Source organism: Balaenoptera acutorostrata, chromosome 6 (genome assembly GCF_949987535.1).
Source record: "Balaenoptera acutorostrata chromosome 6, mBalAcu1.1, whole genome shotgun sequence".
Lineage (NCBI taxonomy): Eukaryota > Metazoa > Chordata > Mammalia > Artiodactyla > Balaenopteridae > Balaenoptera > Balaenoptera acutorostrata.
In genome coordinates, this window is record NC_080069.1 from 104,272,624 (window position 1) to 104,295,621 (window position 22,998).

Consider the following 22,998-nt stretch of genomic DNA (forward strand, 5'->3'; position numbering starts at 1 on the left):
TTGTGGGGAACATGGAACAGGTACTTTCTGCCTGAGGAAACTTTGAAAGACCATAAAATAGAAAGAAAAATATCCACAGTACAAAACAGAATTTAATACGTGTTCTCGGAATTTACAGATCAGAAATGCCAAAAAATTCGGATGGATAAATTAATTGCAGTTTGTTGAGACTAGCGAAGGAATTGATATTTAAACTGTATTTTGAGGGCGAGGTAGGGTTTCAACAGAATTGAAGACAAGGGTCTTCTAGGCTGAGTCACGTAAGGAAGAGTAAAATTTAGAGGGATAGACCCACTTGCCTGCAGCAAAGGCTTCATATATGGGAGTAGTGGACTATAAAACTGGAGTTTGACAACCCTTAAATGGCAAGCTGAAATCTTGTGAATATTGGGAAACCATTGAAGTTTTGTTTTGTTTTTGTGTTTGTTTGTAAGGAGAGACTTTATTTGAAGGATTATTGGGGGGGGCGCAGCAGAGAAGGGACTGTCATAATAAAAACACTCTGACCACAAGATCTGCAAATGTCTTAAGGGTTAGGTAAAAGGGAAACACTGAATTTTTTTGAACAGGAAGGAACATAAGAAACTTAATATTATAGAGCAATTAATTGGAGGTGATGAGCAAAAATGTATTTAATATTCTTGGTCCTCAATTTCCCCAGTTGTAAAATGAACCCTTAGAGTCTCTTCCAACTTGAAATGTTTGAGGGTTGTGAATAGAAGGGAAAATTCTTGGACATGTAGAGACAGAACAGAAAGATGTATTTTGATTTGGATATGTTGAGTTTAGATAATAGAGATGTCTACCAGATGGATATGTCGAATAAGCATTTGGGAAGGTGGGATTTAAAACATGGGGGAAGTGTTAAAGCTGGAAGTATAGATTCAAAGATATTGCAAATAGAAGTCATAACTGAAGCGCAAGGGCAGGTGACATCTCCAAGTTTGGGTGATGTGTTTAGGGCACCAACAAGAGATGAAATAGGAAATCCAGGTTTCTACTTCTGGCAGCATGGTGCCCTAGATACTGTGAGGGGCATTTCTGCTGTACTTGCAGAAATAAAGGGAGCCATCCACAGGGTCAAAACAGGAGCAGTGTGAGCAGTAAGCACGTGTGAAAGGCAGGGCTCTTCCTCAGGGCTTATGTTGATAACATCATTAAGAAGGGAAGAGGCAGGGAGCTAAACTGAAGAATCCTTGATTGAGGAGCAGACCCTGAAAGTGTCTAAAGTTCTTGGTCAGTAGCATACCCTGGCTCCTTGCAGAGTCATATGCTAATAATCTTTGAAGGGAAACATCCAAAATATAGGTACTCAGATTTTTCACAAATTAAGACCAACTAAATGTGTGCTCATTAAAAAAAAAAAAATCACTATCCACTTAAGGAAATAAATCACCATGAATGAGAATGAATGGAAACAACAAAGAACAGATTTAGACACCAGGGACTTTAGATAGTAGATTACAGGTTAAGGATGTATGAAATGTTTGTTGAAAGAATGAAAAGAATTATAAAAATGAAAAAGCAACAACATACTAATCAAAATGATCCAGCAGATTAGAAAATAAATTGAAATTTCCACTTGTGGCCATAAGGGAATAGAAGGGTCCAGAATTACTCTCCTGCTGTAACAACTAGAAAACTGGGCATAATATATGAAATAACTCTTGCTACAGAACAGGCAGCACAGGACTTGATCCCTAAGATGGGTGCTTGACCACCTCTCAGGCTTTCTGTCTGGAGACAATTTTTAAACTGCATTGAAGGGAGGGGAACCCAAACTGAGCCTGGCAATCTTGCTGAGTTGAGGGGAGACAGAAATCAGAGTTCAGGGCAGCTGAGGACATGAGAACAACTAGAAAGAAGTTACAACATTCATTGAAAAGATAAGACAAATCCAGAATTTAATAATGTAAAATTCACAATTTCTAGCATACAATCAACAGTTACTATACATAGGAAGAAGTGGGAACATATAACCCATGCCCAGGAGAAAAATCAGTTAAGTTTTTCACTTCCAACCAATTTGGAGGAGATTTACTCTCCTGCCAGAAACAACCAAAAAACAGAAAAATGATATAACTAATGTTTTGCAAGGTATTATATAATACGCAAAGAAGGGCAGTGATCTCTGAGAGATGGGAAACAAGGTGAGCCTTACACGTGCCCCAGCTTGCTGCCTTGAAAGAGTCTACAGGGCTGTGGTGCAGGCAGGGAGCATGCAGGCAGAGCCCAGCAGTTTTGCTGAGTTGAGGAAATGGAACTGAGTCCAGAGAGACCCAGGTGGCTAGAATTGTCATAACAGAATATTCGAAAGTAGAGAGCTACACAGAAAGAGAACGTGAGAGAACTGAAGCTATTCTGTCTCAAATATTCAGCTGAGTACTGATCAACATCTGCATGTGAGGAAACTACCCGAGGCTGGCCAAAAAAAAAAAAAAGACGCCTGAAAGAATCAGAGGTAATAGTACCTGGAGCTCACACAGAACTGGAAACAGTACCTCTTCCCACCAGTCAGACTGGAAAAATCTCAGGATTCGTGGGGTAGAGACTTTAGAAAGGTCTTGCATCAAATGTGGAGAATAATTAGCCACAGACCGAGCTCTGCTCTAATCCTACCCAACAAATCTTAAAAGCAAGACCCAGCTACATGAAAAGGTGCTAGATATCACTAATCATCAGGGACATGCAAATCAAAACCACAGTGAGCTATCACCTCACATCTGTTAGGATGACTATTATCAGAAGACAAGAGTTAACTAGTGTTGGTAAGGATGTGGAGAAAAGGGAACTGTTGTGCACTACTGGTGCAAATGTAAAGTGGTGCAGCCACTATAGAAAAAGAGTATGGAGGTTCCTCAAAAAATTAAAAATAGAACTATCATACGATCCTTTATCTAAAGGAAACGAAAACACTAATTCAAAAGGATATATACACCCCTGTGTTCATTGCAGCATTATTTACAATAGCCAAGACATAGAAGTGTCCATAGATGGATGAATGGATAAAGAATATGTGGTGTATAGGTACAATGGAATATTATTCAGCCATAAAAAGGAAGAAAATCTTGCTATTTGCAACAACATGGATGGACCTTGAGGGCATTATACTAAATGAAGTAAGTCAGACAGAGAAAGACAATTACCATATGATCTCACTTATATGTGGAATCTAAAAACAAAGAACAAAAAACCTCCTAGCTAAAAGAACAGATTGGTGGTCACTAGAGGCTGGGAATGAGGGGTGTTGAAATGGGTGAAGGTGGTCAAAAGGCCTGGGGATGTAATGTGCAGCATGATGACTATAATTAATAACACGGTACTGTATATTTGAAAGTTGCTAAGACAGTAGATCTTAAAAGCTCTCGTTACAAGAAAAAAGTTTTTTAACTATGTGTGGTGATGGGTGTTGACTAGATTTATTGTGGTAATCACTTTGCAATATACACAGATATCAAAACATTATGTTATACACCTGAAACTGATATAGTGTCATATGGTAATTATATCTAAATTTTTTTTTAATTAAGAAAAAGCAAGACCCAAAAGGGTCAAACAGTTTTCAAGTAACTTAACTATGTCCCAGAACAAACCTTAAGAATATTTATAGGAATATAAGAATATCCAGAACCTAAGAAATAAAATTCACAATCTCTGGCACCTAAACAAAAATTTTCAGACATGCAAAGGAGCAAAAAAGTATCAATATATCACTAAAGAATGAATCAATCAAAACCAACCCAGAACTGACACAGATTTTAGAATTAGCAGACAAGGACATTAAACCATTATTATGACGAAAATAAGCACGTGAAAAGATGCTTAGACCGCAGGGAAATGCAAGACAAAACCACATGAGATTCTACTTCACATTCAGTAGGAAGACTAGGATAAAAAAAAGAAAAACAGATAATAACAAGTGTTGATGAGGATGTGGAGAAATTGGAACCCTCATACATTTCTGGTGGGAATGCAAAATGATGCAACTGCTTTGGAAAGTCTGGCAGTTCCCCAAAAGTTAAACATAGGGTTACTCTCACCCAGCAATTCCATTCATAGGCATATACTCAAGAAAATTTAAAACATATATCTATACAAAAACCTGTACACAAATATTTGTTGTAGCATTATTCACCATAGCCAAAATGTACCAACAACCCAAATGTCCGTCAGCAGATGAATGGATAAACAAAATGTGGCATATCCATACAATGGAATATTATTTGTCAATGAAAAGAAATGAAGTACTGATACATGCTTACAGCATGGCTGAACCTTGAAAGTGTTATACTAAGTAAAATAAGTCAGACACAAAAGAACAGATATGTATGATTCCATTTATGTAACGTACATAGAATAGGCAAGTTCATAGAGACAGAAAGTATAATAGAGGTTACCAGGGGCTGGCAGGGGGAAGAAATGTAGAGTTATTGTATAATGAGTACAGTTTCTGTTTGGAATGATGAAAAAGTTCTGGAAATGAGTAGTGATAATGGTTGCACAACATTGTGAATGTACTTAATGACACTGGATGGTACACTTATAAATGGTTAAGATGGTAAATTTTATATTATATATATTTTAGCACAATAAAAAAGCAAATAAATCTATTAAAATATAATAATTTCACCTTTATTAATAATAATTTTAAAATTCATCTCTTCTCATAGACCCTCATCACCATTTCTTCAACCCCTAACCTTAACCTTTTCTAGGTAAGAGGATCTTGACCTGGAGGAATAATTATCAACCAAAATTCAGTCTGAGAAAACAAAGGAGGCAGGCAACATGGGCCAGAATGAACAGTTTCTTGTGTACAAAGAATATAAATTTTGTGACTTGACATTTCTTCAGGAATTGCTTTTGCTGTGATTTTTCTTTGAAACTTGTGGTATAATCAAGAGAAATGTTCTGCACCCTAAGTCAGCTTGGTTCTCCTGACTCCAGGGTTAATTCATTGCTTTAACCCATGTTTATCAGTTCATTGGGTATCTATGATACATTTCAGGCCTACTGGTAGGGTCTTCAGCATGAAGAACCAGTCATGTATGAGATGTCATTCTTGCATTCAGGAAGCTTTCAGTCCACTTTGAGAGACAGACATATAAATAGATAAAAGGCTGTGCAATATGGAGAGGGCCATAATAAAATTTAAATGAAGTGCCTTGGGATCCCAGGTGAGAGAGTAACTTTGCTTAGGGAAGCTGGAGAAGCCTTTTATATAGACAACAGAATTTGAGCTAGATCTGAAACAAGGAATAGAGGTTTTCCAAATAGAGAAGGTTAGAAGAAAAAACATTCTAGGCAGAGGAATAGCATATGCAAAGACTTGGAAGCATGAAAGAGCCCTGTGGTTTCTACTAATGGCACAAAGTTCAGTGAAGCTGGAAAACAGAGTATGAAGAGAACAAAAGATTAAGCTAGAGAAATAGGGTGTGTATCAGTTATCTGTTGCTGCATAACAAACCACCCCAAAACTTAGTGGCTTAACAGAACATTCATTTTATTTGCTCATGATGATATGGGGTTTTCTCAACTAAGTGGTTCTTCTACTGGTCTCACTTGGGATACATGTGGGTGCAGTCATCTGTATATTAGATGGGAGGCAGCTTGTCTCTGAGTCACACGTTCCTGAGGTCTAACTGGGCTTCCTTACCTGGCAACATCATGTACTACGACAATGGAGGCAAACCTGTAAGAACCTGTAAGATGAAAGCAGAACCCCTTGAGGCCTAGGTTTGGAATTCACACATTGTTATTTCTACCACATTCTACTGGCCAAATTAATTCATGGCCAGCCATGATTCCAAGGGTGGGAAAATAGATTCTACTTCCTGATGGGAGGAGCAGCAGAGTCACATTGCAAAGGGGTGTAAGAACAGGGAGGGGAGAGATGGTTGTGGCTATCTTTGCAAACAATCTACCATAGGGTGGAAGCAGATTGTAAAGGCTTGCATACAAGGTAAACAGTTTGGAATTTATCTGAAGGGCAAAAGGAAGCTATCAGAGGTTAGTTGTTTTGTTTTGTTTTGTTTTGTTTTTAAACACTAAGGTAGTACGATTTTCTGCTCAGCACCCCTTATTTAAGGAACCATTCTTCTCCTACAATCCCCATGGTTACTGCAGAAGCCATTATGTTAGTACAGTGGCCCACCTTTTGGTCGGTTGTTTGGATCAGGAGTGGGCCAATTAGAATCCTTCCTTCAGACTTTTTTTCTACTGAAAATGAGAGTTGGACTCTTGCCGGTACCTGAAGCTGTAAGATATAACCCTTGGGGAGTGCTAAGTGGCTACACAAAGAAAGCAGCTCTGTACAGAGAAGCAGAGGTGAGAGGTGGAGCCCTGATGGCCTTGAAATCCACTATTTCTGATATCCCTCTTTGCCAAGGCTTTTTCAAGTTTGGTCTCTCTCTTGCAACCACACAAGTCCCAGCTAATACAAAGAGAAGTTAACACCTGCAAGTAGGGAGTTGCAAGTGACAGCATAAAAATCTGAAACCAGATGAGTTTTGGGTGTCATGGTTATTGGGAAGTTATTTTAACTGGTTTTTACTGGTATGTAAGAAAACTATTGCTTTTTATATTTTGTATGCAGCTACTCTATTCTTTCTGATGGCTTTTCGACTGAATCTCTTGGAGTTTCCTAGACCAACAATTAGATTATCAGAAAACAATTATGTTTTGTCCTTTTCCTTTCCTATATCATATATACATACATACGTGTGTGTGTGTATGTGTGTGTGTGTGTGTGTGTGTGTAATTTCTTTTTCTTGTCTTACTTGGTTGGCCAGAATCTTCAGAGCACTGTTGTATAATAGCAATGGTATTCATCATTCTCATCCTATTCCTGACTTCATAAAAAAGATTCTAATGTTTTCATCTTGGTGTAATTTTTTTTAAACATCTTTATTGGAGTATAATTGCTTTACAGTGGTGTGTTAGTCTGCTTTATAACAAAGTGAATCAGCTATACATATACATATATCCCCATAGCTCCTCCCTCTTGAGTCTCCCTCCCACCCTCCCTATCCCACCCCTCTAGGTGGACACAAAGCACCGAGCTGATCTCCCTGTGCTATGCGGCTGCTTCCCACTAGCTATCTATTTTACATTTGGTAGTGTATATATGTCCATGCCACTCTCTCACTTTGTCCCAGCTTACCCTTCCCCTCCCCATGTCCTCAAGTCCATTGTCTACATCTGCATCTTTATTCCCGTCCTGCCCCTAGGTTCTTCAGAACCATTTTTTTTTTTAGATTCCATATATATGTGTTAGCATATGGTATTTGTTTTTCTCTTTCTGACTTACTTCATTCTGTATGACAGACTCTAGGTCCATCTGCCTCACTATAAATAACTCAATTTCGTTCCTTTTTATGGCTGAGTGATATTCCATTGTATATATGTGCCACATCTTCTTTATCCATTCATCTGTTGGACACTTAGGTTGCTTCCATGTCCTGGCTATTGTAAATAGAGCTGCAGTGAACACTGTGGTACATGACTCTTTTTGAATTATGGTTTTCTCAGGGTATATGCCCAGTAGTGGGATTGCTGTGTCATATGGTAGTTCTATTTTTAGTTTTTTAAGGAACCTCCATACTGTCTCCATAGTGGCTGTATCAGTTTACATTCCCACCAACAGTGCAAGGGGGTTCCCTTTTCTCCACACCCTCTCCAGCATTTATTGTTTGTAGACTTTTTGATGATGTCCATTCTGATTGACGTGAGGTGATACCTCATTGTAGTTTTGATTCATCTTGAGTGTAATTTTTATAGTTCATGTCTGTAAAATACTCTTCGTCATAGTAAGAGGATATTTTTTCTTCCAATCTAAATTTAATTTGCATTTTTGAAAATTTGAAGTGGATAGCATATTCTTTCAAATAATTTTTCAGTAATTATCAAGTTCATATTATTTCTCCTTAATATATAAATAAGTCAATTATATTGAAGTATTTATTACTATTGAATCATCCTTACACTCTGATAATCCCTACTGGTCTCAACGTAGATTGCTTTCCTGCAGTCCTGAATTTGATAATATAGGCAGCCCTCATTTTGCTGGTACCATGTTAACTGCTACTTGTGCATATCAGAGCCATGCCCTTGCTTGCATGGTTCTAACGTGTGTACATTTTGTTTTACATTGGTGCTGGGCAAAACGGAAATCACTAGTACTTTACTTAGGGGAGTTTACATTTATATTCATATACTTTTTTTTTTAAACATCTTTATTGTGGTATAATTGCTTTACAATGGTATGTTAGTTTCTGCTTTATAACAAAGTGAATCAGTTATACATATACATATATCCGCATATCTCTTGCGTCTTTGGTATAATATCTATCAGATTTGGATTAGAAAAAAAATGAAGAACGCTTATTTTTCCTGTGCTCCAAAACTGTTTACATACAAAAGGAAAGGTGAATCAACTCCATAACACCATCTCTTTATGAGTGACATACATCTTTGACAATCATTTCATTCTCTTCTCTTGTTTGGGGCTCTTCAGATCTCTTACCTCTTATTGAACCAACTTTGGTAATTTATATTTTGCTAGAAAATTGTTCAGGTTATTTATATTTTCAAATTAATATGCATAAAGTTTATGATATTCTTTCATATTCTTTATTCATTTTCTGTAGTTATAGTCTTTCTCATTCCTAATATTGTTTATGTGTATATTTCCTTTCCTCTTCTTTCTCTCTTTCTGTCATATTTGCTAGAAGTTTGTCAACTTTATAGGTCTTTTCAAAGATTACATACTTTCATTTTTTATCTATACCAATTTATATCTTTTCCAGTTCATTAATTTGTTTTATTTTTATTGATTCACTCTACTATTTTTGAACTTGATTTACTTTTTCTAGTCTTTTGTGTTGAATAGTGTTCGCTTATTTTTAATAAAGTTTCTAACAAAGGCATTTAAGACTGTGGTGTTATTGGAGTATATTTGGCAACACCTCATACATTTTGATATGTAATGTTTTCAGTTTGCCTCATTTTTAATCTATAATTCAGTTTTTATTTTCCTCTTTGACCCAAGGGCTATTAGAAGAATGAATGTTACCAGTACAGTTTCTGCTTTTAAAACATCTCTTATTGAGACTATCTTTTGTCCTAGAATGTGTATTCAACCTAAGTTGACTATGAGCAAGGTGTGGTTTTATCTTTATGGCTCCCTCTTGAAAGTAAAGCTTTCTTACCCACCAGCCTTCCTTCTCCTGCCATGCCTAAATAAGGAGCACTCTCTAATTGTCAGTATAATCATTAAGTCTTTCATATCTTTTGAACAAATACTGACATTGAAACCCTACAGATTGTTAAGTCAGAAATATTTCCAGACTTATTCAGATAAATTCAAGTGAAAAATCAAGGGGCATTAATTTGCTGTGCAAAATGGACATGTGAGTCATCTTTCCCTACAGCACCAAGTACATGCAGAGATCAGGGAAATTTATGTCGGAATGATTCAGAGTTTGATAAGTTTAGTTCAGGAACTCTTCAAAGAGGATGGCTGAATTTTATTGAAGGGGAGGGAAGGAAATGATTTGCTAGAAAAGAGACAAAAGGGCTTTCCAGAGAGGAATAGTGAAAGTTACAAGGCCAATAATAAAAATAATGATAATTATATATATATATATATATATATACACATATATATATATACACACACACACATATATATATGTTGTGTGTATGTGTGTTCATTACTATTTAGAAACCCTTTCACGTCCACTACTTTATTTAAGCATTACAGTAATTCTTTGAGAAGGTATGATTATTATCTCCCGTCCTGTTGCTTAAAACACTGAGGTTTAAAGGGACTAAGTGGAGCCCAGTGTGGAACCTAGATCTTCCAGTGTGAAATTCACTGTTTTTTCCACTGTATCATGCTAAGAAGGCAGCCCGCTAGAGGGCTATCCAAAATACAGCTCCTAGTGAGGATCAGGAGAAGGAAGGAGGGGTCTGGCTACTTGGGTGTCCGCAAATGTGTAACCTCAGTGTTTGTCTCATTTGAGATCCCTGCAGTGAAGTTGAACGAGCTGCTTGAGAACTTTTATGTCACCGTTAAGAAGAGCGACGGCTCAGACTTCCTGGCCACGTCGCTCCATGCCATCCGCCGAGGCCTGGACCGCATCCTGAAGAACGCGGGCGTGGGCTTCTCCATCACCAGCAGCACCTTCAGCTCCTCCACCAAGAAGCTCAAGGAGAAGCTGTGGGTGCTGAGTAAGGCAGGGATGTCAGGTGCCCGTTCTCGCAACATCGTCTACTTCTCCCTCTCTGATGAGGAGGAGATGTGGCAGGCAGGGTGTCTGGGGGATGACAGCCCCATCACCCTTCTGTCCACCGTGGTCAAGTACAACAGCCAATACCTGAATATGCGGACGCTGCAGGAGCATGCTGATCTGATGTATGGTGACATCGAGCTGCTCAAAGACCCACAGAACCAGCCCTATTTTGCCCGGACAGACAGTGTCAAGCGGGAGAGTCGGAGTGGTTCCACTCGAGTGTGCCACGGGAAGATCTACCACGAGCATTCCAGGGGACACAAACAGTGCCCTTACTGCCTCCTCTACAAGTACATGTACATCCACCGACCACCCACCCAAATGGAGGCCAAGTCCCCTTTCTACCTTACCGCCAGGAAGGAGGCCGCAGACATGGGCAGCGTGTGGTACGAGGAACAGAGGATGGGACTGAGGTCTCTTCGGGGAATTGTCCCGAACTTAGCCAAGAAGGTCAAGCTGGAAAACTGTGAGAACTTCACCTTCGTCTCATTTACTCAGGTCTCCAGGAGGCTTGGCTCCCACAGCTGCTGCCAGTGAGTCTCCCCTGGGTCCCGGCCACCACCTGACACACCCTGGCAGGCGGGCGCTCCCCCGCAGCCAAGGCCAGAGCTCTGAGGCGGCAGGGATGACCGTGACTTCATGGTCAGGCTGGTCCCTGTCAGTGGGACTTTGAGTGATTTCTTTCTTTCTTTCAAAGATTTCTTTGACTTTGGGTTTGTTTTTTTAACTGAAAGTAGATGAATATTTAGGATGTTTTATCCAGATGTGTGTCACCTTTGTTAAATTATAGAGTCTAATGCACTGTATAAGTTACTACATACACAAGAGTGAGGAAGTTCATTTTATCTAGTGCCTTTTTAGCACAGATTTTCTCAAAAAAAATAAAAGGGAGGGGGGGAAGAAAACTGTTTAAGTAGTCACTAAAAAAAAACCCCAGTAGCCTAGTAGCTTTAGAATGTTATAAACACTTTGTGGAATTACACTCACAGTGAGGAACTAGGAAGAGAGAGGCAGACATGTTAACTATTTCCAGGAGAAAAACTGCACCTGGCACTCCTCCTTACGTTTTGTTGTTGGATAACTTGGTCCTGCAGAGCAAGCAGCCTTGCTTGATGGAAGGTCGTGGAGCTACGCTCGGTCATGCTGATAGGAAGGTGGGGACTGCTCTCAGCCCTGGGAGGAACTTGACCTCTGCATCAATGGAGACAGTTTTATGAGAAAAGATTAATGCACCAAACGGTGCTCGTGAGAACAAGGTTTCCAACGAACTAGACGGTTTGTACCATGAGGGAATTTCCAGTAGTGAGAGAAAGTGTCTTGGAAAAGCAGTCTGTGATCAAAACGTGAAAAACCTCCTGAAGCAGAAGTGCCTACATTTTCTTTCTCAGCGTCATGTGAAAGCTATTTTCGTTTGAACATTTTTTAGAGGTTTTTTTTTTTTCATCTGTTCTTTGTGTCATACAGTTGTTCTGTCAGCATATAGCACTGGACTGTAAAACAACTGAAAGTAGTTTTCAGGCGTAACCAGGAAAATCCAACAAAACAAGCTGCAAAGAAAACAAATCCCAAAATGTGTTTATTAAAGAGTTTTGAAATATTTTTGTCAAAGTATGACTCTTTCAGCCACAAGAGATCTCATCATTTTAGGTTGGCACCAATGCTTGGGACACGAGGATGTAGGCAACCTACCAGGTAAGCAAACCCAGCAACAAGGACATAGTTGAAAAATCAGACCATGATGATAGGTTATCAATGCAGTTTGAAATCATTTCACTCAGGTGAGACTGAACCTGACCACTTGTTATTCAAACATTAACAGAATGTTATAATAACTGCTCTGAATAAGTGAAAAAGGAGCCCAAAGAGGACTAATTAATAATAATAATAATTTCTAGGGAATCTTTATTTTGTATTTGAGGAAAGACTGCTACAACGTCATACCATTTTGTTCCTGTGTATGTTGTCCAATCCACAACTGAAAGTCTAGTATACATTCATTTTGTAGGAGTCCCAAAATCAGCCCTATTTCTTTTTCAAAACATTATTTTAGTATTTATTTTAATTAATTGTTTTAAAAAATCATTCACTGGTCATTGAAATATGTAATACTTCCTTTACCGGAGAAGACTCAACCAATGCTGCCTTAAGGTTTAATGTTGTTCCCTTTTTAGTTCCTGCACATTTATTTCGTTTACTAGTTGATCTTTCCTGAATATAGATTAACTTTGGTATGTCTCCATCTGTATATAAATAACAGGTAATATTTAATAAGCAGTGTTATGACTTGATATTGCACACTGTTCTGTTGTACTTTCCTATAGGGATTTTAAGGTTTTGATTAAAAGAGACACAAAACACGAAGTATAGTTTCCTTTAGTGGGTGAACACCCAAAGGAAATTTTGTTTGAGGAAAGCACATGGTGGTTTTTCTTGTCAGTACTGCACATAAACAGAAATATAACCTATGTGAACTATTGGGCAGGGCCTGCAGCTTAATTAATAAAACCTCCATTTTTATTTTAAATAGATTCAAGAAGAAATTGCCATTAGGTATCACTGGGATATTTTCAGATTTTAACATTTCCAAAAGTAGCAATAACTGATCCAGAGGCTGTAATCTTTCTGTTGATAGTGGCTTTTTATCAGCTGAATAACAATCTCTGCCTCAGGTTTGTCGCTTATCACCTATTTGATGGACTTTCAACCCTCAGAGTTCTGAAGTGAATGATTATAATCAAAGTCAGGAGGTAGAATCTCCAGTGATACCTGATGGAAGGAAAGAATCGTATCTCAGCATCCTAAATGCCATTCATTACATGCCTCCTGTGCCACCCACTGTATAGGTACTTTGTCTATTATATATTTGTGTATAGATGTGTATGTGTGTGTGCACACACACACTTTAAGTTTATATGTGATAACACCTAGTAAACCTGCTAATATGGTGATGCACCTATCCATCTATATGGCTGTGTCCATGCTCAGAGGATCTGAAGGGGAGCAGAGTAGCTAGCTCTTGTTGGGCTTCAGAGCTAAGGCAGTTGTTCTGTCTTTTCGGCCAGCTGTAAACCATACCCTCTGGGGACTCCAGGGTTTTCTACTCTTGGCCTAAGCCAGGAGAAAGGAGATTCCCAAGAGAAGAAAGGGGGAGGTTAAGAGTGTTTTCTCCACTTACCTTTAGTGTTTTTTGTATTCAGAAGTGGGAATGAATACCAGGAATTTGCACATTCCCCGAGGCTCAAGTTGCCATGGCTCTGCGTCAGGAATGGTGCTGTAGGTGTTACGGGACCCAGGGAGTCCTTTGGGTGAGCTCTTGCCCCCGGCACCTTCTGCACCTGCTCTAAAGGAAGCCCCGCTCGCTTGGTACCTCCTCCCCAGAATTTAGCCAGGCTCCCCTTGGAAGTTTATTCCAGCAGAGATGGTGGGGGCATCAGCTTGAAGGGTAGGATTCAATGAAATGTAAAGCCTTTAGCACAGCACCAGGCACATAGTATTATTTATGCAATAAATCTTAGTTATTTTAGTTACAACCTTTGGTAAGAGTAATAATATTGTTCACCTAATCTGCACTATGCCACTTATTCCTTCCATTATGGAGATTCTCTCTCCTTTAAACAGTTAAACTTGAAGAGGAAAGCAAACCTGATAATGTGGTCACATTTATACCCATAAATTCTACCTCCAGCACCTCCAAGCCCTGATACCTCAGATGTAAGCAAAAACAATTAAAGCATAGAGAAGCCCTGAGAGGCATTATGAGAAAGTTTTCCCATGGTTTAGTGTGTTTGCAGAGGGGAGTATTATGGGAAAACCTAACCAAAGTTGTGAAAGAAATGGTCTCCTCGGTCATGTGGCATTTCCCAGCTTTCCTTGGATTATATGCTGTATTAATCTGCCCTGACTGATAAATGTTTATAGAAATGTGAAACTCTGTTACTTTGATTTTTATTTTAATTCAACCTCATTAAAAGCATCACACTATACCCACCCTATCAGCATGTTCATAGACAGTTGTGGAGAAGATCTAGACAAAATAATCCTCCTGTAGAAGCAGAAGCCTCTGGCTATAGAAGGAAGATTACCAGGCTGGCAGCGCCTTCTCTACTCACTTGGTAAATGCTGGTCTCACTTTCCTCAGCTGTGAAAGGAGATCATCAGAAAAGATCATCTCCAAAGTGAATAATATTACATTTCTGCAATTCCTCAAGGCCATGTAGTTAGGAAGTGGCAAAACTAGGAGGCAAAATTCCTAATTCCTCAGGATCATATACTGAATCTCCTAAATGAGTGCTTCTCACTATATTGGAACGCTTGCTTTAGGAATAAGTTTTCTTGAAATTTTAAGTTTGACAGCTCCTTAAATTATTTTGCTATCTCTATAGGCAGCAGAATGTTATTTTTCTCAGGTTAGGCTAACACTAACCACATTGTGACCACTTAAATAAACAAATATTTATGTTTAAATATTACTCTTATCAAACAAGCATCACTTTGTTGCTTTTATTGAAATCTGGATTGCTAACAGTGGGTTCTTGAGCTAGTAACCAGTTAACTTTAGGCAGCAAGAAATGCAAACGATGAAGACCTCAAAGAAGAGTTACCTCATTTTCTCTACAGGCGCTCCAATTTAGTCTAAGACCCATACATATTGAGAAACTGTTAACAAACAGCCCTGAACCGAAGAATGCATTAAAAGTTTCAAATTCATGTATATCTTTAAATGCTTTTACTTTTGGGGTGAATTTTTAATGCTCTGTTTTAAGAGAAAAACATTCAGCTGTTTAGGCAAAGTTCTTAGGTAAAAAATCTTTGTTGTGTTTTTCCATATAAATTATCACCTAAGCAAAAACAGGAGTGGAGGGAGAGATTGGTGATGACCTAAGGCTGAACTCCCTTTCTGAGAGAAGAGGAGGCTGTAGGGAATGAAAAACTAGTTTATCTCTGGAAATTCCTGTGTGTTCTGTATCCATGTATCCTGACATCATAGGGTTTCCCAAAACTCCTTTTAGGGAGGCTGCCCATCCTTCTGGCAAAGTTTGCCTATTTTGATGATGATTTTGAGTACTTCTAGTTCTTTATAGCCCAAGAAATCCAGAGAGGTTCCCTATGTTTTAATTGTCGATCAGAATCAGATTTTTATGCTCAATTAAAGTGCTTTATTGTTTATCTAATGCAGTTCATATGGAAGTTAATAATTTCAGGAAATACTTATTAAGACCAAAAAAAAAAATCACTGGATTATATGTAGATGCATATTGCTTCCATTACTAGTAAAAGCAATTAGATAGGTCCCTCTCCCCCACTGAGAATGGGCTCCTAAATATTATGGTTAGTATAACTGATTTAATTAATTTACATTTAACTGTAGTTATTGTTACTGATTTGTTCAAATAAGTTTCTGGAAGATTCAGATTTGACTAACACTAACAGTGGTAAGTGCTTTCTCACAGCTTCCTCGTATTCTCATTTAATTCTCACAACAGCTCTGCAAGGTAGGTCTAATTATTCCCATTTTACTTATTGAGAAACCAAGGCTCAGAGAAGTTAAGTAAATTTCCCAAAGTCTCACAGAGCTAATAAGTTGGAGAACTTAAGTTTGAACCCAGGTCTTCTGACTCCAAATACAGTGCTCAATGTATTAAACTAAACTGCCTTCTTCAGGCCCAAAGAGGTCCATTTATCACAGAGCTTTTAAAAAATTAAACAGCTTCTATTTGTTTGGGAAATATTTCATTTCTCAAACCATACTGTGTCATACCTTATATGTACTCTCTTACTAATTCAATATATTGGTATAATTCAGTAGTTCCTGGAAAGCCTGGTGGTTTTCTATGAATGAGTATAACATTTTCTGCCTACTGAGAACCTTCTGTGTTTATCCAATAAATAACTCATATTATCTATTGTCTACCTTAAAGGGCAGATGGTCATGCCAGTTTATTCTAATAAAAGTCAAGTCGTTTACAAACTGCACCTGTTTTGAATGGGTGTCATTGCTTAAAATGTAAAGGACTTCCTAGCCTGCATCACAATTACATGCTCAGGGTTTTTGCTTTCACTTTTTAATTTTGATGTCAGAGGATTTTTATAATCTTTAGGCTAAAGCGACCTCATAGCAAAACATACTTATTTAGTCATTTGTTTTCTATTCTTTCCTTTATCAGGGCATGGGGATTTTTTTGTTTTGAGACTTAAAAAATAAGAGGTTTATAGGTAACTCTGAGACAGCCTAATCAAAATCCCCCATTTTACCAATAAGAAAATCGAAGCCCAGAGATATTAAAGGGCCCATCCAAGGTCAGCAAGACAATAAGTAGTAGATTCAGGACTAGAAAATTAATCCAGAATCTTTCCTCCATACCATAGCTGGAAGATTTGGATTTAAAAAAATTAATTAATGGAGCTGTCTGGCAGAAGGCCCTGCCATTGAGTTCCTGCCTTCCAAGAAAAACACTCATATAGACCCAGAAGAAGGCCACCTCTCAATTCTAGAATCTAGAAGGAATCGATACAGTTTACAAGGCATTTGGAAGTGGAGTGAGACAAAACCTTTCAGGTTGTAGCTCACTGTTTTCTTTGACTTTGCTTCATGAAACAGGTTCTCTGAAACAGAAAATCTGAAAGATATTTAATACTTGTTCTCATTAACCATGTCAGTCTCCTTACTCAGAGCTCTGGTGCCAGAAAAATAACTGGCTTATCCTTTCTCTTAACCAGATGCCACACTATAAAGTGAAAAGCTTCTCTATCCCACCCTCTCTCCCATCTCCCCACCCACCTCCTCTTCATTCAGTCCAGCTCCAAGTTCTAGGGCTAAAATGTGAGCAGCAAGCAGAGAGGATCTATTGGAGGCATAGTGCATTCTGAGAAAAATGCCCTTTAGGTGAGGACAAAAACAATAAATAAGTAGCAGAAAATGCAAATATTGTGATTTTTCATGTATGGTGTTGGATCAGAGATCCAGAAAACCAGACAATAGAAAGGAAAAGGATGCCACTTCAATAGAAAAGTGTTAAACTAGAAACTGGACTTGGAAATATGCACATCTTCTTACCCTCAACCTGTGCATCCAAAAAAGGGATTTGACAAACACTCAAGTGGACAGATAGCATAATGAAAGGCAAATACTGGCTTTGAGGAGAAAGGACCACATTTAAGGATGAGTATAGAGAAAACAAATGCAGCATTAAAAAAAAAAAAAAAATGTGACTGAACGAAGGAAAATGAACAGCTTCCAGAACAGTTGAAAGTAGTCTACTGCAAGAAACAAGAAAATTTTAGGATTCTCTTTGTCATAATTGAAGGAACAGAAGAATTGCTTCTATGCAGCAATAGTATGTTATCTTAAAATGGGAATGGATTAAGAGAAAAAGGCAACAGAATAAAATGAAAAAGAAGATAAACTAGAAAGAAGGATTTCAAGGAAGCTAAAAACACAATAGCAGATTAAAATCCACATTGGAAGTAGAAAAGAACAATACAGATGCTTATAAAAAACTCAGTGTGGGACTTCCCTGGCGGTCCAGTGGTTGAGACTCCACGCTTCCACTTCATGGGGCGCGGGTTCGATCCCTGGTCAGGGAAGTAATCCCGCATGCTGCGGGATGCGGCCAAAAAAAAAAAATCAGTGTGAAGGACAAACGAGATTTTCTTCCTATCGTTCTTTCAAAAGAAACAGGAGATGAAAATAGGGGAAAGATAATGGATTTGGAAGACAGAACATTAGCTAACATTACTGACATTTGCTTTCCTGATGGAAGGAGTATATTGAGAAAAATATCATTAGACTATAAAAATGAAATCTTTCCTGAACAAAACAAAAATCTGTGTATTTAGATTGAAAGGTCTCACTGCATTCCAGGCCAAAAAAAAAAAAAAAAAAAAAACAAGTGAAAGAGACTTGTACCTAATCACCTCCTGGCAAAATTTTAAACTACCAAGGATAAAGAATGAAAAACCCTGTAGGCATTCAGTCAAACTAATAAGTTGCCTATCAGAAAACAAAAGAACATTCTGGCTCCAGACTTCTACTCTATAGCACCAAGTGTCAGGAAACGATAGGGAATTCTGAGGGGAAAAGCTGTGACTTTGGTATTTGATACACATTTTATGTGTAAAGATATGGAAAATATTTTTAGTTATGACAAGCATTGAAATAAACCATCTATGTACTATTCTTATAAAGATAAATTATACTGCAACCTACAAAGCTTGGTTAAATTTTTTTGTTGTTGAATATCATAATTTCAAGGGACTGTGGGATATCAGATCATTACCCACTGGTAGAAAGATGTACGCTTTTAAATAGATAATATGGCCAGAAGCCACAATATCCCAAAATGCCCAAAGTCCTCACTTAAAATGGGCTGAACTAATACAAGAAAATGTACCTAAAAACAATTGCCACCTGACAGCATTGTGTTTCTTTATTTTTATTACTGAAGTGATGCATGATCATTATAGTAAAAATAGAAAATTCAGATACTTTTTTCTACAAATAAAATTTAAATTGCTGTTTTCCCCACTACCATTTAAAACACTATCCTGAAAGAGTCCCTTGCTTCCAAGTGAGAAAAGGCAAGGGGTCCCCACGTTCATCCTGGTGTCTGATAGCCTAGACCAGAGCTTGTGGAGCCCATCCCTGTGTGCTTCTCCACTCTTCCCAAACTCGGAACTAACAACAGGTGCAAAATTAGAAAATTACGGAAGATAAAATCTGTGTTTTAACAAGAGATCAGGAGAAATGAAACTTGTTTTAGAATACAAATGCCAGAAAAGTTCAGTTTCAACAGCAGGAAGCTGGCTGGGGGCAGTGAGGTGCTTTCCTTAGCTATACTTGAAGTTTTATGGAACTGTGTTTAAATTCAGATAGTAAGGGAATAAAAGCAGTAAAAACAAACAAACAAAAACAAAAAAACCCCACTAAATTACTTCCTTCCAGGGTCTACAGTTATCCGTGTTAGAAGTAAAGCTGGGTTGCTTTCTTTTGGTTTTCATTTGCTTGCACTGGACAGACTTGAAAACACACGGGAACACTGAGTGTCATTGGCCTTGCTCAGTTCCTTCCTGGTCATATAAAGGTTTTGTCTGTGCCCCAAGTGGTCATGACAATTTAAACTGGAAATTAAAATTTCAACAACACCAGCATGTTTGCTTTAAATTTAGAAATGGAAAAGTGAATGGGTTGCTTTGCGTTTGCTTCGTTTTTCCTTCTGAAGCATAGCAAACCTCTTGCAGATAGAAGGAGCCTCTTCTGGATAAGCTCCAATTATAACCTTTCCCAGGGTCTCCTCTTGGTTGGCTGTGACTAACAAAAGTCCGTTCACTTTAACTACTTAGACAAGAAACACGTTGCTTTTATTGAAATTTTTAATATTTTCTATGTAGCTGTATGTTTCAAAAGATAGCAATAAAACTGTGTCCTGATGTTTTCACTGTTCTGGATTCTTTTTTTTAATGTAGAGGAGGCATCCATAATTTCTTAACACTGGAAACATCATTCTGAAGGACAGAGGAAATGGCCAGTAACTTGAATTATTTTACTGTACCATTTTCAACTTTTTCTTCCTCCAGTGATGCCTGCACATGTACACACATGTATGTGCACGTGGGAACACCCGAGTGGGAAAGCACGTATGCCATCAATTTTCTGTCATAGAGCGTCAGGGTTTCTTGTTCATTTAGTCCAGCCCTCTAGTTGATAGTCCAGTAGAGTCTTAATTTGCAATGTTCTGGGGTTTTTTTTGTTTTGTTTTTTTTAAGTTGTTGGTGTGTTGTTTGGTTCAGTTTATGTACATGCAGCTTGCCTGTTTAACCCAGATTTTTGAAAATAAAGAAAATGTTAATGTATATTTTATGTCTGTTTTATTAAAATAACTGAGTAACTTTAACTTAATCAGCAGTATGTATGGTTTCTGAATTTTTTTATTTTAGCATCACATTCCTGGAAGTATGTTGTCCTTTGTATTTTGCAAAACGTAGGGACATTCTGAGCAGTTCTATGCCTGTATTCTCTGCCTCTGAGCTAATGCTTCTGGTGAAATCAGTTCTGACTGACTCTCCTCTGGTTCTCTGATGTAGATTTCTTCACTTGGCAGGCTGAGGGCCCATTTGGAAAGCTCTCATGGTGATTGTATATTGACCATTGTATACATGCCTCTAATGTTTTTCTGCTCTTTAGATTAGTATTTATGGCTTTTGGAGAGTGCATTTAATCCTAAAACCTTTTAAAGTTGAAATTTACTGTTCTATATTTACAACAGCTAAAATCATTCCTAGGAAACAAGTTTCTGAAAAATACTTAAGAATGAGTGTAATGGTGGTAATGGTGAAAAGATGAGAGGTTTCATTCACAAGTATTGACCCTAAAGCAAATTTAATCTCTTCTCATTGTTTTGCTTAGAGCAATGATTTTTAAAATCTTAGACTCTTGAACCAGTTAAAAACTTTGATGAGAGCTGTAGGTCATTTTCTCAAGAAGATGTGTATTTGCATGCAACATTACATATATAAACCCAAGTTTAAAAACTCCTGCACTAGATTTTTAAAAAATGAGTTGTCTTTTTGAGATCTATGCTAAAATATTTAAGAATATGCTTCAAAATAATCCAGAGGGGTAGAGAAGGTGGAGGTGTAGATGTATATAAATTGTTAAAGCAGATCAATGGGTACATGAGAATTCATTATACTCTTCTCTGTTTTTTTGTAGATGTTTGAAATTTTCTATAAGGCAGACTTTAAAATAAACACACAAAAAGCTCTTGTACTAGAGACTCCACAACCCTCCTTACCAATCTTATAGAATCACAGAATCTTCAAGCTGAAAGGAAGGACCTGAGGAGAGGTGAGAGTAACGATGCTGACAAATACAAGTAAGACCCTCTAGATAATACCCAAGGAACATTTTCAGGCAAGAATGGTGAGTTGTAACAGTAATGGCAAGAACCAGTGAAATTTGAATTGTTAACATGGTCTTGTTTGCATCTACTAGATAGCAACACATTTTGTCTCTCCCTTTAATACAGAGAGTAGATCTGTGGAAATATTGTTGATCCCAGCAGCCTTAGTTGTAACATACAGATTGAGATGTGATCCATCATGCTCAAAGTACCCAAGATGGGCACACTGAGCCAGGGCCCCAAAAGGCCTGGGGTAGCACATGGCCTTCTAGGCCTGAGGACAAATACTCCTCATGGCGTTGCTCTGGAAACTATGTGCTACTAATGAGAGAACCTGCAGGCAAGGACCAGCAAGGATGTATTACGTAGGGTAGACAGAGCTAGAGGCGCCAATGGCCTGGTGCCTGCCCGCTCTCCCTTAGGTGTCAAGACATTCTTTCCCAGTGCCTGAGGGCGTCTCTCAGGAACAATACCTTTTGGCTTGTTTCAGTCTGTTCCATCTCCTTTTTCTTGCCCTCTCCCAGATTAGGACCTGGAGCCCCAGAAGGTGTGCAGCCCATCTTCCTTCCCCAGGACATTTCCTTTTCTGTTTCTTCTTTCGGTTTCCCTGTTTGATTTCTTCCTCTGCTTAGGATCATTTTCACTACCATTTTTGCTGGTAAGACACCAGGGACAGACATGAAAGACATTAAGCAAGATATATTTCAGCAATAAACACGCTTCTTGTATTACTCATGGGATCCCAAAGAAATAAGGATGAGAAATCAAAATTCCTGCCGGAGTATTTACAATGTACTCAGCTGTTGAAATGTTCAAAATGCAGTCATGGAAGTAATTTAGCACATTTCTAATACACTTAAGTATGGTGATAATGTGTAACAGTTTGGTCAAATTTAAAGAACCCAGTGACTCTTTAAAGACATTATTAAAGAATCTAACGCCCACCAATAACAAATAACATTTTTGACAGTTAACAGTTAATACTATATTTGTGGTTTGTTGTCTGTCCCTAGGATAATGGCCCAGAATTGAAAGGATGCAATTGGACCTCCCCATAGGCAGGGAGCAGCATTATCTAGATGATTCCTTTTGTCCTGTAGTCTCAGGACATGTGCAGACTATGTACAGTTCACTATCGTGCATTTCTCCTCAATGTACCAATGCAGCCAGGGCACTGCTTCCCAAGTGTCAGTCATTCGTGTCCCTCCTTAACAATTTTGTGATAGCTGAGTCCACTTGTTCTATTATTTATTTGCTATTTTCTTGAAATTGATCCTTTTCTTTTACTTGAATTTATTTTAAAGCCAGAAATAAATCCTTTTTTTTAAAGCAGGGTTCCTGGAGTCAAACCCCTCAGGTTCAAATTCCAGCTCTGCCTCTTACTAGTTCTGTGACCTTGGGCAAGTTATTTGACCTCTCTGTGCCTCAATGTCTTCATCTTTAAAAAGGGGATAACAATAATATCTAGCTTGTAGGATTGTGGTGAGGATTAAGTAAGACTATTAATACGTATACAGCACTTAGAACAATGGCCGGTACCTAGTAACTGTCAAAAAATAATAACTGTTAGCTGTGGTTATTTATATTGCTACATAAATGCTGGATTCCTTGCAGTACATAGAGACAACAATACGTAACTACTAAAGTTAGAAGCGTTTGCCCGCATGTACCCCAGGAATCCTCTGTAGCGTCACCAGGGGTGCAGCCAACCCCTGTGGGAAACAGCTTGGCCAGCCTCTTCTGTCTGAAGTTACCTTCTCCTTGGCTCCCATGAGGACTTAAGGTGTCACTGTCTCCTGATTTTT

The 22,998-nt window shown here is 38.2% G+C and overlaps 1 protein-coding gene across 3 annotated transcripts in view; it reads left to right on the forward strand.

Moving 5' to 3' along the window:
• Positions 1–16,586, forward strand: part of KIAA1958 (KIAA1958 ortholog) — a 164,763-nt gene extending 148,177 nt beyond the window's left edge. For 2 of the 3 annotated variants that reach the window (XM_007178200.2, XM_007178199.3), the window contains one exon: positions 10,026–16,586. In XM_007178200.2, coding sequence (XP_007178262.1) covers positions 10,026–10,832 — 807 coding nt within the window. In that variant the 3' untranslated portion in view covers positions 10,833–16,586. Of the gene's footprint in view, positions 1–2,378; positions 2,465–10,025 lie in introns of those variants that run through there. The other variant, XM_057547954.1, reaches the window with a different exon arrangement.
• Positions 16,587–22,998: the final 6,412 nt, after the last annotated feature.